The 14780-nt window shown below is 48.7% G+C and overlaps 1 protein-coding gene across 8 annotated transcripts in view; it reads left to right on the top strand.

Moving 5' to 3' along the window:
* The window catches only part of COL6A3 (collagen type VI alpha 3 chain), an 81227-nt gene that overhangs the window by 27289 nt on the left and 39158 nt on the right, over positions 1–14780 (top strand). For 4 of the 8 annotated variants that reach the window (XM_045481851.1, XM_045481850.1, XM_045481848.1 and 1 more), the window contains 7 exons: positions 1391–1990; positions 3329–3901; positions 5748–6356; positions 8398–9003; positions 10584–11198; positions 12094–12693; positions 13498–13835. In XM_045481851.1, coding sequence (XP_045337807.1) covers positions 1391–1990; positions 3329–3901; positions 5748–6356; positions 8398–9003; positions 10584–11198; positions 12094–12693; positions 13498–13835 — 3941 coding nt within the window. The remainder of the gene's footprint in view (positions 1–1390; positions 1991–3328; positions 3902–5747; positions 6357–8397; positions 9004–10583; positions 11199–12093; positions 12694–13497; positions 13836–14780) is intronic. The other 4 variants (XM_045481853.1, XM_045481852.1, XM_045481849.1 and 1 more) reach the window with 1 other exon arrangement.

Raw genomic sequence — 14780 nt, 5'->3', positions numbered from 1 at the left:
GTTGTCACCTCTTGTCAGATCCCAGGGCTCTGTGTCTCCCAGTGACTCCTGTCCAGCCTCCTTCTGCCACCACCAAGATGTGGCCTGGCTCTTGCTTTCCTGAGCTGACAGTCCCCTCTCAGTGGCCCAGCCCCGAACGGTGCAGAACATTAACCCTCTCTCCTTTTTCTAAGGGCCTTTCCTTCAGTCAGTGAATGGGCATGGAGACAAAAAGCCCAGTGGTTTCTAAAATCTTTCATTTAAGATGATTGTCAGGGAAAAGTTATTTTGAAAGACACGATAGCGGTCTATGAGCTTACAAGTGGATGAGTACAATTTGCCGTCCTTAATGAAGATGAATATCATGGCAACCAGCTTTTCCGCCACACAAGTGCACCACTCGAGGACTGTTGGATGCATGACTCACGTTGCATGATGCATGCTTTCTCCCCAGGCTCTCTGCTCTTCCGAAAGCCTCCTTCTCTTCTCCTTACCTCCTGCACACTTCCGGTCCACACTTTCATGGCCAAAGTTGATGGATAGACCGTAGGATGAAATTAGTTGTTAGGTTTAAATTTTAGTGAGACACCAGGGAACAGAGGGGAGATCATTTTCCTAAAGGCATGTTGTACTAAATGTGTTGCTACGTATCCTCTAATTTGAGCACTCTACTTGTGATTCATCGTGTGTATAACCTCAGCCAGACGTGGCAGCTAGTCTTTTTGTACTTTAATGTGTTTCCACGATGCTATTATCTCACCTTGGAGGAATTCCTACGGGCTCTCCATTGGCTTATTGCCCGACAATGCTGTGACTCCCCACAGAAGAAGGGTACCAGTAGAGAATGACAAAGGGCTGGTCCTAGGAATGCTTCAGGATGAGAACGTTCCAGTTTTATTATTTTTTTAAACCTTCAGGATCTCATGTTCTCAGGTAGACTCGGGCTAACACTCGTAATCTATCTGTAAGTGGAAATCTCCCTGCAAATACGTAGAGGTGAATCCCGGGGACCCCCATCTCACACACGTAAACCTGACCGTGACCGTGGTCATAGATAGGACTGAGGCAGAAAGGCACAGGTCCCTGGTAGCGTTCGCTTCTAGGGAAGGAATGTTCCACTTGGAGGATTCTGATCATTTTTGTTGGTTGCAAACGTCCTAACTTTGGCACTGTATCTTTCCGCGAGCCAACTTGGTTTCGTCAACTTGGCTATCGATATGCCTCACAAACACCAGCCGCCACCGGTGGAAAATATGCAGCCCTCTGCCATATTTTACGAGATGGACGTGCTTTGCCTCACCGACTGTCTGTGTGTTCTGAATGTTGGCATGTGTGCCCCGTGTCGTAGGCACACATGGCATGCCCTCCGCGGTTGTCTGTGTCTCACTTTGTTTTCTGTGCTCCACTGCAGTTCACATAAACAAAAGGGATATCATCTTTCTTTTGGATGGATCGTTCAACGTTGGCAAGACCGATTTCCCTTATGTGCGGGACTTTGTAATGAACGTAGTTAACAGCCTTGATGTCGGCAGCGACAATATCCGTGTCGGTTTAGTGCAATTCAGCGACACGCCAGTAACAGAGTTCTCCCTAAACACATACCAGACAAAGTCAGATTTGCTTGCTCATCTGAGGCAGCTGCAGCCCAAGGGGGGGTCGGGCCTGAACACCGGCGCGGCCCTGAGCTATGTCCATGCCAACCACTTCACCGAAGCTGGCGGCAGCAGGATCCGCGAACACGTGCCACAGCTCTTGCTCCTGGTCACAGCCGGGCAGTCCGAGGACTCCTATGGGCAAGCTGCCAACGCCCTAGCGCGCGCAGGCGTCCTGACCTTTTGTGTGGGAGCTAGCCAGGCGAATAAGGCAGAGCTTGAGCAGATCGCTTTTAACCCGAGCCTGGTGTATCTCATGGACGATTTCAGCTCCCTGCCAGCCTTGCCTCAGCAGCTGATTCAGCCCCTAACCACATATGTTAGTGGAGGTGTGGAGGAAGTTCCATTCGCCCAGCCAGGTAAAGCTCCCCAGCTGCGCGGGGCTCCCTTCCCCCAACACGTCCCCGGTGGCAGGTGGCCCAGCCTGAACTCCAGCGTGCGGTGAACTGTAGAAGGAAGACCGGATTTCTGTGCTTGAAGTAATTTGGGGGCTTGAGACGCTGTACCAGCAAGTTGAGGTTCTCTGTCCAAGGTTCATTAATGAAAGAAAGGTCTGGGAAATGCAGCTTATGTCCCTCCCATCTTATCCCGGCTCCCCCCACCACCTTTTTTTTGCCCCAGTGCCCGTGAAGTTTCTGGAACACACATCCAGATGGAAGGGAGAGCGCGAGGGATTGACGCCCTCTCGTATCGGAGAGTGCGTTGGGGCCAGTTAGAAATATTAACTAACTCAAGTATAGGAAAAAAAACAACAACAACAAAAAAAGACACTGACATTATTTTATTTATGTGATTCTTTCATGTTCAAAATCTGCTGTATACACAAAGGTTATTTTTTACAAACCCAACAAGGGCTGCATCTTTATGTGATGATAAAATGATTTCCAAAGGAAGTCGGGAATATTACTGTTCTTGCAAATTAATACGGTGCTGAGGCCCAGATGCGTGGGACCTGCCAGCTTGTGGACACCACACAGATGGGGAGCAAGACTGAGCCAGTTTGAAACCTAATCAAATATCTCCAAGAACCGTTTGACCTGAAAGTTATGTTCCCGTTACATGCTACATGTGGTGGCCCCCGTGGGCCTTCAGCCCTGTTTTCTGTTGGCTTAGTATAGCAGATTCGGATGCACTGACAGACAGCTTGACCCACAGAGCAACGATGGGTGCTATTTGGGGTCCTGGCCCATAACTTCAAACTTCATGAAAAGAAAATCCATTTAGAGCAGATATGTGTCAACTCAGTTATCTATGGGTGGCTAACCCACATCAGCCTCTGGCGCTAAAGACTGGTCAATTTTTAAGACAAAGGACAACAAGGACCACATTTTCCGTAGCTTGATTTATAACGGCTTGAAAACACTGTTCTCTTACAGTGATTGCCACCAAGAATAGGACCCTCTGGGGCTTATGGTGTCTTGCTTTGTGGAAGAAGCACGATGCGGGATCGGGTAGACCCCTCCGGTTCTAGGCCTTGGCAGATATGAACTGCTCTGAAATGGGGCGTCTTCATGACAGCTGGTGCTTCAGGCTTTGACAGCAGGTTTTCTCCCCTCTTGCTGGTACAGTGATCATCAGATGAATTATGTGACCCCCCCCCCCCCCCATTACCAAATGCTAGTGGCGCTGGGCTGAAGTCACTCTGGTGCCTGTTAGGTTCTCATGCCTCACTGTGTCCTAACCTACTTCTGTTGTAGAAAGCAAGCGAGACATTCTGTTCCTCTTTGACGGCTCAGCCAATCTCGTGGGCCAGTTCCCTGCTGTCCGCGACTTTCTCTACAAGGTTATCGACGAGCTTGACGTGAAGCCTGATGGGACCCGGATTGCGGTGGCTCAGTACAGCGATGATGTCAGGGTGGAGTCCCGTTTTGATGAGCACCAGAACAAGCCCGAGATCCTGAATCTCGTGAAGAGAATGAAGATCAAGACGGGCAAAGCCCTCAACCTGGGCTACGCGCTGGAGTACGCCCAGAGATACATTTTTGTGAAGTCCGCCGGAAGCCGGATCGAGGATGGAGTGGTTCAGTTCCTGGTGCTGCTAGTTGCGGGAAGGTCCTCGGATCGTTTGGACACGCCGGCACTCAACCTGAAGCAGAGCCAGGTGGTGACCTTCATACTGCAGGCCAAGAACGCAGATCCCGCCGAGCTGGAGCTGATGGTGCCGTCCCCCGTCTTCATCCTGGCCGCGGAGTCACTCCCCAAGATCGGAGACCTTCAACCACAGATCGTCAATCTCTTAAAATCCGTGCAGGATGGGGCGCCGACACCAGGTATGGCATGGGAATTCTGGTTGCTTCTGCGGCCCGGTACTGGAGGGTATGAGTGACAGTAGGCCGCTGACTCTTTCCCCACTTGAATTGTCTAACGGTCCTCAGGGCAAAACAGGAGAATCCGGGTGACATGAGAGTATTTCATAGTTAGGGGCACCTGGGTGGCTCAGTGGGTTAAGCCTCTGACTTTGGCTCAGGGCACGATCTCACGGTTCATGAGTTTAAGCTGTGCGTGGGGCTCTGTGCTGACAGTGCGGAGCCTGCTTGGGATTCTCTCTCCCTCTGTCTCTGCCCCTCCCCTCCTTGAGTGCTCTCTCCACCCCCCCCCCCACTCTGTATCTCAAGATAAAACTTCAAACAAATTAAAACAATAAGTTAAAAAAAGAATTTCTCATAATTAGGTACATGATAAAGATTTCGACCTATCAGTAGTTAAAAATCCATTAAAAAACACTGTTTTTACTATAAACACAATAAAAGCCACACCCATGGATACATTATAGCCAAAACTGTGTTCATTTGTATGATCTACCAATGTCTTCTTTTAAGCGGGTCTCACCGTGCTGGAATTCATCCACAGTCCACTTACCAAGAATACAAGGTGTGATGAGAGGGGGATAGATCCGCACCCTAACTGCTGACCTAAAATTTCCAGCTGCTACTCCACGTTACCATGACTTGGTGTTTAACCGCTTTCCGTTTATTGGTAAAAATGCGGTGAAGAAAGTCGTTAATTGCACCTATAACCCTTTGGAAAAAAACCCGAGAATTTCCAACTTCTACATTGACTATGGGGCCCACACGCTGTTGGCTTTGGATGGTAACCCAGACATCTGGTCTATACGTTTCCCTGTTGCTCCGCTGTGACTTACAACAAATCATTTGAAACCCCCATCTGTGCCACATGCTAATGGGCAGGCAGGATGTACCGTCCTGTTTCTCCCCTGCCCAACACCGTTTCTTGAGGACACCTTGGAAAGTTGACAATGCTGCACAGGCACCGAACGTTCTAAATTAAAGGCCTGTCCTTCTATCTACCTACCTGTCTGTATTGCTGTATTCATTTTTGATTTCCTCTCTGCCAAATTACCATAAGTTTAGTGGCTTAAAACAAAATGAATGCATCGTCTTCCGTTTTCGAGGTCAGCAATCCGAAACCAGTTTCACTGGGCTAAAAGCAAGGTGTCAGCCAGATTGCACTCCTTTGGGAGGCTCTGGTGGGTCATCTGTTTCCTTGCCTCGTGCGGCCTTCGCTCCTTGGCTTGTGGACCCTTCCTGCATCTTCAAAGCAGCAGCGAACCCTCTTCTCTCTTCTCTGATCTCTGCTTCTACCTTTAAGTTCTTCCTTGAACTCTCATCGTCTCCTTTCCCTCTTATTTTATTTTATTTTTAAAAAAAATTTTTTTCAACGTTTATTTATTTTTTTTGGGACAGAGAGAGACAGAGCATGAACGGGGGAGGGGCAGAGAGAGAGGGAGACACAGAATCGGAAACAGGCTCCAGGCTCTGAGCCATCAGCCGAGAGCCCGACACGGAGCTCGAACTCACGGACCGCGAGATCGTGACCTGGCTGAAGTCGGACGCTTAACCGACTGCGCCACCCAGGCGCCCCATCCTCTCCCTCTTAGAAGGACACGGGATTGCTTACACTGGGTCTGCCTGGATAATCCAGGATGATTTTCTCATTCCCCAAGCACTTAATTCAGTCATACCCGCAAAGTCCCCTTCACCAGTTCTGGGGATTCTCGATCGGCTACCTTTGTGGGGCCATTCTTCAGCCCTCCATGATATGTAGGAGATGGTCCCTCTCGGGTCCTGTGTGTCATAGATGGTGTCTGTCTCCCAGTTTCAGGTGAAAAGGATGTGGTGTTTCTGATAGATGGCTCTGAGGGTGTCAGGAGCGGCTTCCCTCTGTTGAAAGAGTTTGTCCAGAGAGTGGTGGAGAGCCTGGATGTGGGCCCAGACCGGGTTCGTGTGGCCATGGTACAGTACAGCGACCGGACCAGACCTGAGTTCTACCTGAATTCATACATGGACCAGCAGAGTGTGGTCAGTGCCATACGCAAGCTGGCCCTCCTGGGAGGGCCGGCCCCCAACACCGGGGCCGCCCTGGACTTTGTCCTGAGGAATATCCTGATCAGCTCGGCCGGAAGCAGGATAGCAGAAGGTGTCCCCCAGCTCCTGATCGTCCTCACGGCTGACAGGTCTGGGGATGACGTGAGGGGCCCCTCCGTGGTCCTGAAGAGGGGAGGGGCAGTGCCCATCGGCATTGGCATCGGGAACGCCGACATCACAGAGATGCAGACCATCTCCTTTATCCCCGACTTTGCCGTGGCCATTCCTACCTTCCGGCAGCTAGGGACTGTCCAGCAGGTGATCTCCGACAGAGTGATTCAGCTCAGCCGGGAAGAGCTGAGCAGGCTGCAGCCAGTTTTGCTCCCCCCAACGAGCCCAGGTAAGGAGGGGATTCCTTGGGTCATTGTTTCTAGAAACATCCGGGGCTACTCGTTTGGCCCGTGGGCTCTGAGTGTTCTCTGTTGGTTTCCTCTGCCTTGTGGGGTGGGGGGCAGGGACTGGCTTTTCATGAAGAATTAGGAGCCGAGTGCCTTTGGTCTCAGTGGCCGGAGGTGGCACAGGCCTGGGGACATGCTGAGATTCATGTTTGGGGCCAAATTAAAGTTTCAAAGAGGGGCAGGTGCATGCTTTAGTGCAGACCCCCCACGTCTGTGTAGAGGCTTCTGCCCAGATATCAGAAGGGATGGGGCCATCTAGCTGGTGGCCCCAGTTCAATGTCAGTTCTATGCTGCCCCTGGCAGGTCCGGTTGGCAGCCTTCTGTGATCAGGGAGGGAGCTTGACCATAGGGTCCACCCAGCTGGGGGCACAGTCTCTGAAATATTGGTGTTTCTAGAGCCCAAGAGTGATGATTGCTTTTGACTTGCCTGGTGCTAAGAAGTAAATGGATTAACTGGCAGTATCCCAACTTGCTCTTATGACTGCAAGATTTATTCTATTTCGTTGTTCCTGTGCCCCTTTTCTAGGCCTGGTTACAGTAAACTAGAAAACAGTGGGAGCCTGGCCACTGAAGGGGCACTAAGATGTGTCCAACCCCCTCAAAATACCCACTGAGGGCCTGCCTCCCCAGGGTACTCAGGTGGGGAGGCTCACAGTGGTGGAAAGCCAGCAGCATCCTTGTTCCCTGTGGTTTACATCCTACAGAGTGCCATCTGAAGCCTCATGGCATGGAGAGGGGGAAAAGGGAAAGGCAGGGGGGAACAGAAGGAAGCCAAGAATAGCAGAAGCAAGTGAGAGAAGAGTCAGATGCCAGATACGGTGCCCTTTGGGTGAATGAAGGAGGTGAGGGTGACTGACGTAGTGTTGTTAAAAAGGACCGGCGTTTCCTCGCTGGTGTCCAGGACAGAGTGCGGCAGGCCCCACAGGCCTCCATGGCATGTTCTAAATGGTTTGTGATCAAATAAGTTTGGGAAACAGAGAGAGAGGTTCCCCCCTCTAATTGATGTGTTTTGCACATCTCCAGTCCAAGAATGACACGTTTCCAAAACTTATTTGGCTGCAGGGTCCTTTTATCTATGATGCCTCCTGAGGTACCAGTGTTCCCAAGAATGCACTTTGGAAATCTTGTCGTAGTGCATATGCAACTTCTTTATTTTAAACACAAACATATATGTCTATAGCATGGCTGCTCTCCCACACTTCAAAATGAGTATTTTCTACTTTCGCCTTCTTCCTTTCCCACGTCTTCTACACTCTTCTTCTTACCAGAACTGCTATCCATATCTCAGCCCTGACCTGTTCCCAGGTGAGCTGTCTCTGCCTCCAGGGCACCTGCCCCTCTGAGCAACCCAAGGGCGCCATTCACCATTCTCTGTCCTGCCTCACTGGCTCTCCAATGAGGATGGGAAGGATGATTCCCTTTACGATATAGACATACCACTTTTTCTTCTTTCTTAAAAACTCTCTCTTGATGCCTGCTCCCCTCTCCAATAGTGCCTGAATCTTTTAAAAGAATTCTCTCAATCTTTACAATTCCTCTCTTAGCCCACCCCCATCTGTCATTCGCTGTAGCCACTCCACAGAAAGTGCTCTTGTCAAGGTCTTTACATCTGGAAAACCCAATGGTCAATTCTCAGATGCCCTTCTGCTTGATCTAAGAGAACCTGATGCATGTCACAGTTAAGATCACCTCCTTCCTGAAACACCATCCCTATTTGGTCCAGACATGGCTCTTGTGTATCTACTCTCTGCCTCCCTCAGAGTTTCTCTTCTTTATCCTTTTCTGGTTCTTCCTCTTCTCCCTGGCTTGTAATCACTGCAATGCCAGGACTAACTACCGGGACTGGTATTTTAGCTATAATAGCCAGAATTAGGATACTTTTCCCATCAGGTGGTGATTCCATGACAGACTGGGAGGTGGTTCGTGAACACTAAGAATTTGGTGGCAACAAATGTGAAACCCCTGGTAACATGTGATTTGCAGGTGTCGGAAACAAGAAGGATGTGGTCTTTCTCATCGATGGGTCCCAAAATGCCGGCCCTGAATTCCAGTACATCCGCACCCTCATCGAGAGGCTGGTTGACTACCTGGACGTGGGCTTCGACACGACTCGGGTGGCAGTCATCCAGTTCAGCGAGGACCCCAGAGTGGAATTTCTGCTGAATGCCCATTCCAGTAAGGATGAAGTACAGAATGCAGTGAGGCGGCTGAGGCCCAAAGGCGGGAGGCAGATCAACATTGGGGGTGCCCTGGAGTACGTGTCAAGGAATATCTTCAAGAGGCCACTGGGAAGCCGGATTGAAGAGGGTGTCCCTCAGTTCCTGGTCCTCATTTCTTCTGGGAAGTCTGATGACGAGGTAGACGATTCCGCGGCAGAGCTCAAGCAGTTTGGTGTGGCACCATTTGCGGTTGCAAGGAATGCCGACCAGGAACAGTTGGTTAAGATCTCCCTGAGCCCCGAGTATGTGTTCTCGGTGAGCACCTTCCGGGAGCTGCCAAGCCTGGAGCAGAAACTGCTGACCCCCATCACAACCCTAACCTCAGAGCAGATACAGAGGATCCTAGCCAGCACTCGCTATCCTTCTCCAGGTAAGATGGGGTATTTATTGTTGCTCTCTGAGTATTTTTGATATAAAAAAATAACAGGTTCAAAGATCCCTAGTACTCATGATAAGTTAAATTAAAATAAAGGGACACCTAATATTGAGCCAGTTATGTCAGTGGCTTGTTGCAAGGAGGGAGGATACACATGACGGTGAACCACGGAGCATCTCAGTAGAGGGTGTTAGGTCTTAGGATAGGATCAGAGCCTGTGGTAGGCAATTTTGTGGGAGGCTTAAGGAAATACGATTTGGCCTGTCAAAGAAGTGGAAGTAATTCTATGATTTGGTATCTTTCTTCATCTTATGGCTAAAGCTGTAATTGGTGAAGAAGCAGTAGTCGTTCCTATTAGCAGGGAGGGCAGGTGTTTGGGTATTTTCGTCTTCTTTTTGTCAGTGTGGACCTATGATTCTGATGTTCTGTGAAATATTTTGGGTTCTACAGGAGAACCCAAGGCCTGGCGCTGTGTGCTGGGCCAGCTTTTCTCTTTCTCAATGTAAATGGCTGAGTTCTATGACTTGCTCAGCTTTTGCTGTGCTGTGTTTCCATTACAAGTAGCCCTACGATTTTTGAAGCAAAAGACAGGCCGAACTTGTTGCGTGGCAACATAGGACTAGTTGATAAAATAGCCTCCAAGAAGTACCTAGAATTCTAACGAAAAGGAAAACATGGCTTATCTTTCCCAGGACTTTTGGATTAGTTTTGCAGCTAAAAATAGACTCGCATAAAGAAAATAGGGGAAATAACAGTGAAAACAAAAAAATTGTATAAATGCTAGGGATATGTGGGCAAGAAGAAATACCGTGAGTCAAACACCTGGGGAGCTGTTGGGGCACACTGGGACACATTTGGCATTCTCCAGGTGTCACTACCTAAGTGGTAGCCTTGGACAGAGAGGACTTTTGACCTTAGCTGGCTCCCTCTTCTTGTACACCAGTGATGTTCTGGGAGATCTTGATCCCTTCTGGTAGTAACAGCTCATGATTTTGTAGATTCTGGTAATCCAGTTGCTAAATGCTGTTTACATTTTTAAAACTGGTTGTAACCCAGACTTCAAAGACATAATTAAAATAGAGTAAACTTAGAAACTTTTGGAGAACTTTGAAGATTTTAAGAAGTGGAAATTGTTTTGGTGAAAACTCAATTTTTAATGAGGAGTTAAAAAAATTTAATGCTTATTTATTTTTGAGATACAGAGAGAGAGAGAGAGCAAGCAAGCAGGGGAGGGGCAGAGAGAGAGGGAGACACAGAAACCAAAGCAGGTTCCGGGTTCCAAACTGTCAGCACAGAGCCCGATGTGGGGCTTGAACTCATGAACCGAACCGTGAGATCATGGCCCAAGGTGAAGTTGGATGCGTAACTGACTGAGCCACCCAGGTGCCCCTTAATGATTAATTTTAAAAAGCTCAAGAGATAAACACATGTGCGTTAGCTTGTAATTTTAATGCTAGTTAACACTGTGCAAGATAGTGCAAGATAGTTCCGAGTTCAGAAACAAAAGCAGAAACAAAGCCAAAGAAACACCAGTCACATACTGAGTTTTCCTCTTCCTTTCTTTCTATCCACAGATGTTGAGAGTGATGCTGCAGACATTGTCTTCCTAATTGATAGCTCTGACAACGTCAGGCCAGATGGCATCGCGCATATTCGGGACTTTGTTAGCAGAATTGTTCGCAGACTCAACATTGGCCCCAACAAAGTGAGGATTGGGGTTGTACAGTTCAGCAATGAGGTCTTCCCAGAATTCTACCTGAAGACCCACAGATCCCAGGCCCCTGTGCTTGATGCAATACGTCGCCTGAGGTTCAAAGGGGGGTCCCCGCTGAATACCGGCAAAGCTCTGGAATTTGTGGCAAGAAATCTCTTTGTCAAGTCTGCTGGGAGCCGGATAGAAGATGGCGTACCCCAACACCTGGTTCTGTTTCTGGGTGGAAAATCCCAGGATGATATTTCCAGGTTTTCACAGGTGATTAGCTCCTCAGGGATTGTGAGTTTAGGGGTAGGAGACCGAAATGTTGACAGAACAGAGCTGCAGACCATCACCAATGACCCCAGACTGGTCTTCACGGTGCGAGAATTCAGAGACCTCCCCAACATAGAAGAAAAAATCATGAACTCTTTTGGACCTTCCGGGATCACACCTGCACCTCCAGGAGTGGACATACCATCTCCCTCACGGCCAGGTATGACCTCTGGGACACATAACCACAGAGTGTGACATCTGTTATTTTTTAATTGAAAAAAAAATGCAATTAGCATGTATTTTAATAGTTTTCTTCTGTTATGGTCGTTGCTGCATATAATATTAGAAACTAAATCCTGGAAAAATGACTTAGTTGAAACTGTAGAAGGAAACATAACCCGGAAAGCATACGGTCATTAATTCTTCCGTGAGGCTTCTATGAGGCTAGGTGTAGCCCCACTGAAAGGTTCTATGAAGGTGCATTGAGGACTAACCACGGATTCACTGGCTCTCAGAATAGGACAGCATCTTTGAGGTTGGCCAATCCATACCCCTCTTTTACTCCAGTCTTCATTGTTTGATTATAATTAGGAAATTACCATCAAATGCCTTTCGTTTTTGGCGGGCTTCTATGGAGCTCTTAGCATGCTGGCAGGCAGCCCTCCAAAGGTGTGTAGGGTCTACTTCCCATTTCCAGTCTATTTCTCCCAGCCCTTTCTCGTTCTGCCTCTAGCATATCTCTCCCAACACCCGTCAGACACCATGGTTTATTTCTGACCAGAAGGATCGTGTTTAGTGGCATTTCCTAAAACATCTGAGCTCATGGACCGTTGAATCTGCCGTAATGCCATTTTGCATGGGCTAACCAGGACTCAGTTCTCGGTTTCCCTGAGTCCTCCTGCCTCCTAGCTTTTTGTTCAGGTGATTTATCATTTCTCTTCTTGTTTTTAGCATGATGGTGGCTGTGAATTTGGGCCCTGTAGAGGCATGGAATAAAGCAAAGGTGTCTGCTGTGAACGAGTTATAAGAATGCCTTTTTCCAGTTACTTTACACTTTGTGTATTTGTTCTGGATATGGAAACCAAATTTCTCATTTCCATTTTAACCGCTTTTAGAGAAAAAGAAAGCAGACGTTGTGTTCCTGTTGGACGGCTCCATCAATTTCAGGAGGGACAGTTTCCAGGAAGTGCTCCGTTTCGTGTCTGAAATTGTGGACACACTGTATGAGGGGGGCGACTCCATCCAAGTGGGGCTGGTCCAGTACAACTCGGACCCCACCGATGAGTTCTTCCTGAGGGACTTTACCACCAAGCAGCAGATTATCGACGCTATCAACAAAGTGGTCTACAAAGGGGGGAGACACGCAAACACCAAGGTGGGCCTCCAGCACCTGCGGCTGAATCATTTCGTGCCGGAGGCGGGCAGCCGCCTGGATCAGAGGGTCCCTCAGATAGCATTTGTGATCACGGGCGGGAAGTCGGTGGAGGATGCCCAGGAAGCCAGCCTGGCTCTCACCCAGAGAGGTGTCAAAGTGTTTGCCGTGGGCGTGAAGAACATCGACTCAGAGGAGATTGGGAAGATCGCATCCAACAGCGCCACGGCGTTCCGTGTGGGGAACGTCCAGGAGCTGTCTGAGCTGAGCGAGCAAGTTTTGGAAACTCTGCATGATGCGATGCATGAAACCTTATGTCCGGGTGTGACCGATGTTTCCAAAGGTAACCAATCCCCTTTAGGTACGTTTTCATCCTGTCATGCCAATGCGGAGCATCTGTTGAGAGGGAGAGAGAGAATCCCAAGCAGGCTCTGCACTATAAGCATGGGTACCAATGTGGGGCTTGAACCCATGAACTATGGCATCGTGACCTGAGCTTAAGTCGGACACTTAGCCGACTGAGCCACTCAGGTGCCCCTGGACCTAGTTTAGATATTTAGATGCCCGCTGCTGGCCTGTGGATTCCTTGAGCCTTTGGCTGCTTCAGGCATTCTGCTTACCCAACTGTGTGGGTTGGATCCTGGTAACCACTTAGCCCCTGTTATTGATAAGGATATCTTATCTTTCAGGGTAAGAGTGGAAGTCTGTATTTTCTTGATCTTATAAGATGTATTTTCCCCCTCTATTCTTGAATTCCCCAAATTAGTCAGACTTACTGATCCCTGTTTCTGTTCATGGGCTCCTTAGATCAACCATTTGAGTTCAGAGTATTTGAGTTCTCAAGTGCATTTCATTTAAAGCACAATCTTGAGATGGATGTAAACACCTGCTGTAGAGCAGGCCAAAAGTGATGAACACTCCAGAAAAGCAAACACGTTAAAATGGTCTATGCTTTCAGTTCCTAAGAGTCAGCACTGGTGTTCCCTGAGAGAGAGGCAGACTGAAGTGCTACTCAAAGCTCATACATAGAGGATCTCGTTTTGCCCTCGAGCGTGATGCCCGGTCCACATCCCGGGGCTGTGCCTGTGTATTGGACCCATCTCGGCCACCTCGACTTAGAGCTCACTGCCTCCTTTCCTTTTTGCAGTCTGTAATCTGGATGTGATTCTGGGGTTTGATGGGTCAAGGGATCAGAACGTATTTGTGACCCAGAAGGGCCTTGAGTCCAAGGTGGACACCATCTTGAATAGAATCAGCCAGATGCAAAGAATCAGCTGCACCGGTGGCCAGATGCCCACTGTGCGCGTGTCGGTGGTGGCCAACACACCCTCGGGCCCCGTGGAGGCCTTTGACTTTGCCGAGTACCAGCCGGAGCTGTTTGAGAAGTTCCAGAACATGCGCAGCCAGCACCCCTACGTCCTCACTGCGGACACGCTGAAGGTCTATCAGAACAAGTTCAGGCAGTCCTCAGCAGACAACGTAAAGGTGAGCATGGGCTCCCCCCTTGTTCCAGGTTCCTGTGCAGTTTCTGGACTTGTGCTGGTCAGGAGGAGCACCTCCGTGTCCAGAAGCCCCTTACCCCCAAGTGTTCTTCTAGAAGCGCTTTTCGTGCTTGATGGGGTTGGTGGTGCCTGAATGTAAAAGTGCTTTATCATCAACTGGTCATAAAAGTCCAAAATGTGATATCTGTCCCATTTCAATAGTTTTACTTATGCTCTAAAAAAATCCTGGAAATCAGTAATTAAGCTTGATTGAGCTGAATTTATGATTAATTCCTGTTTGATTATTGTCCTACCCGTTGAGTACATCACGCTCTCTTCTCTCATTCTCTCTGCGTGTATGTGTACCTACATACAGATACATACATATATAGCGTGAATACGCACACACACACACACACACACACACACACACACAGCAGTAGTCTTCTAGAGCTGACAAGACATATTACTACAGAATGGGTGGCTTAAACAACAGAAATGTATTCTCCCAGTCCTGGAGGCTGGAAGTCTGAGATCAGTCTCTGCTGGGTTGATTTCTTTGGAGGCCTCTCTCCTTGGCTTGCGGATGGCCACCTTCTCCTTCTGTCTCCATTCGGGCTTCCCTCTGTGTGTGTCTGTGTCCCAGTCTCTCTTAGAAGGAGACCAGTCACATCGGATTAGAGACCACATGGTCCCAGTGGCCTCACTGAATTTAATGATGCTTTAAAAGCTCTATCACCAAATACAGTCGTATTCTGAGGGACTGAAGTTTAGGGCTTGGACATATGACTTTTGGAGGGACATGGTTCAGCCCGTAGCATGCACGCACACACGCACGCGTGCGCACACACACACACACACACATTTCTAGAAACTACATCACATACGTAGGAAAATGAGATGAATACTGTTTTTATTTTTATTGTAATTTTTTTTTTAGTAAATCAAA

Source organism: Leopardus geoffroyi, chromosome C1 (assembly GCF_018350155.1).
Source record: "Leopardus geoffroyi isolate Oge1 chromosome C1, O.geoffroyi_Oge1_pat1.0, whole genome shotgun sequence".
Lineage (NCBI taxonomy): Eukaryota > Metazoa > Chordata > Mammalia > Carnivora > Felidae > Leopardus > Leopardus geoffroyi.
The sequence above is the reverse complement of the archived record's forward strand: the minus strand, read 5'-3'. Positions and strand labels throughout refer to the sequence as shown.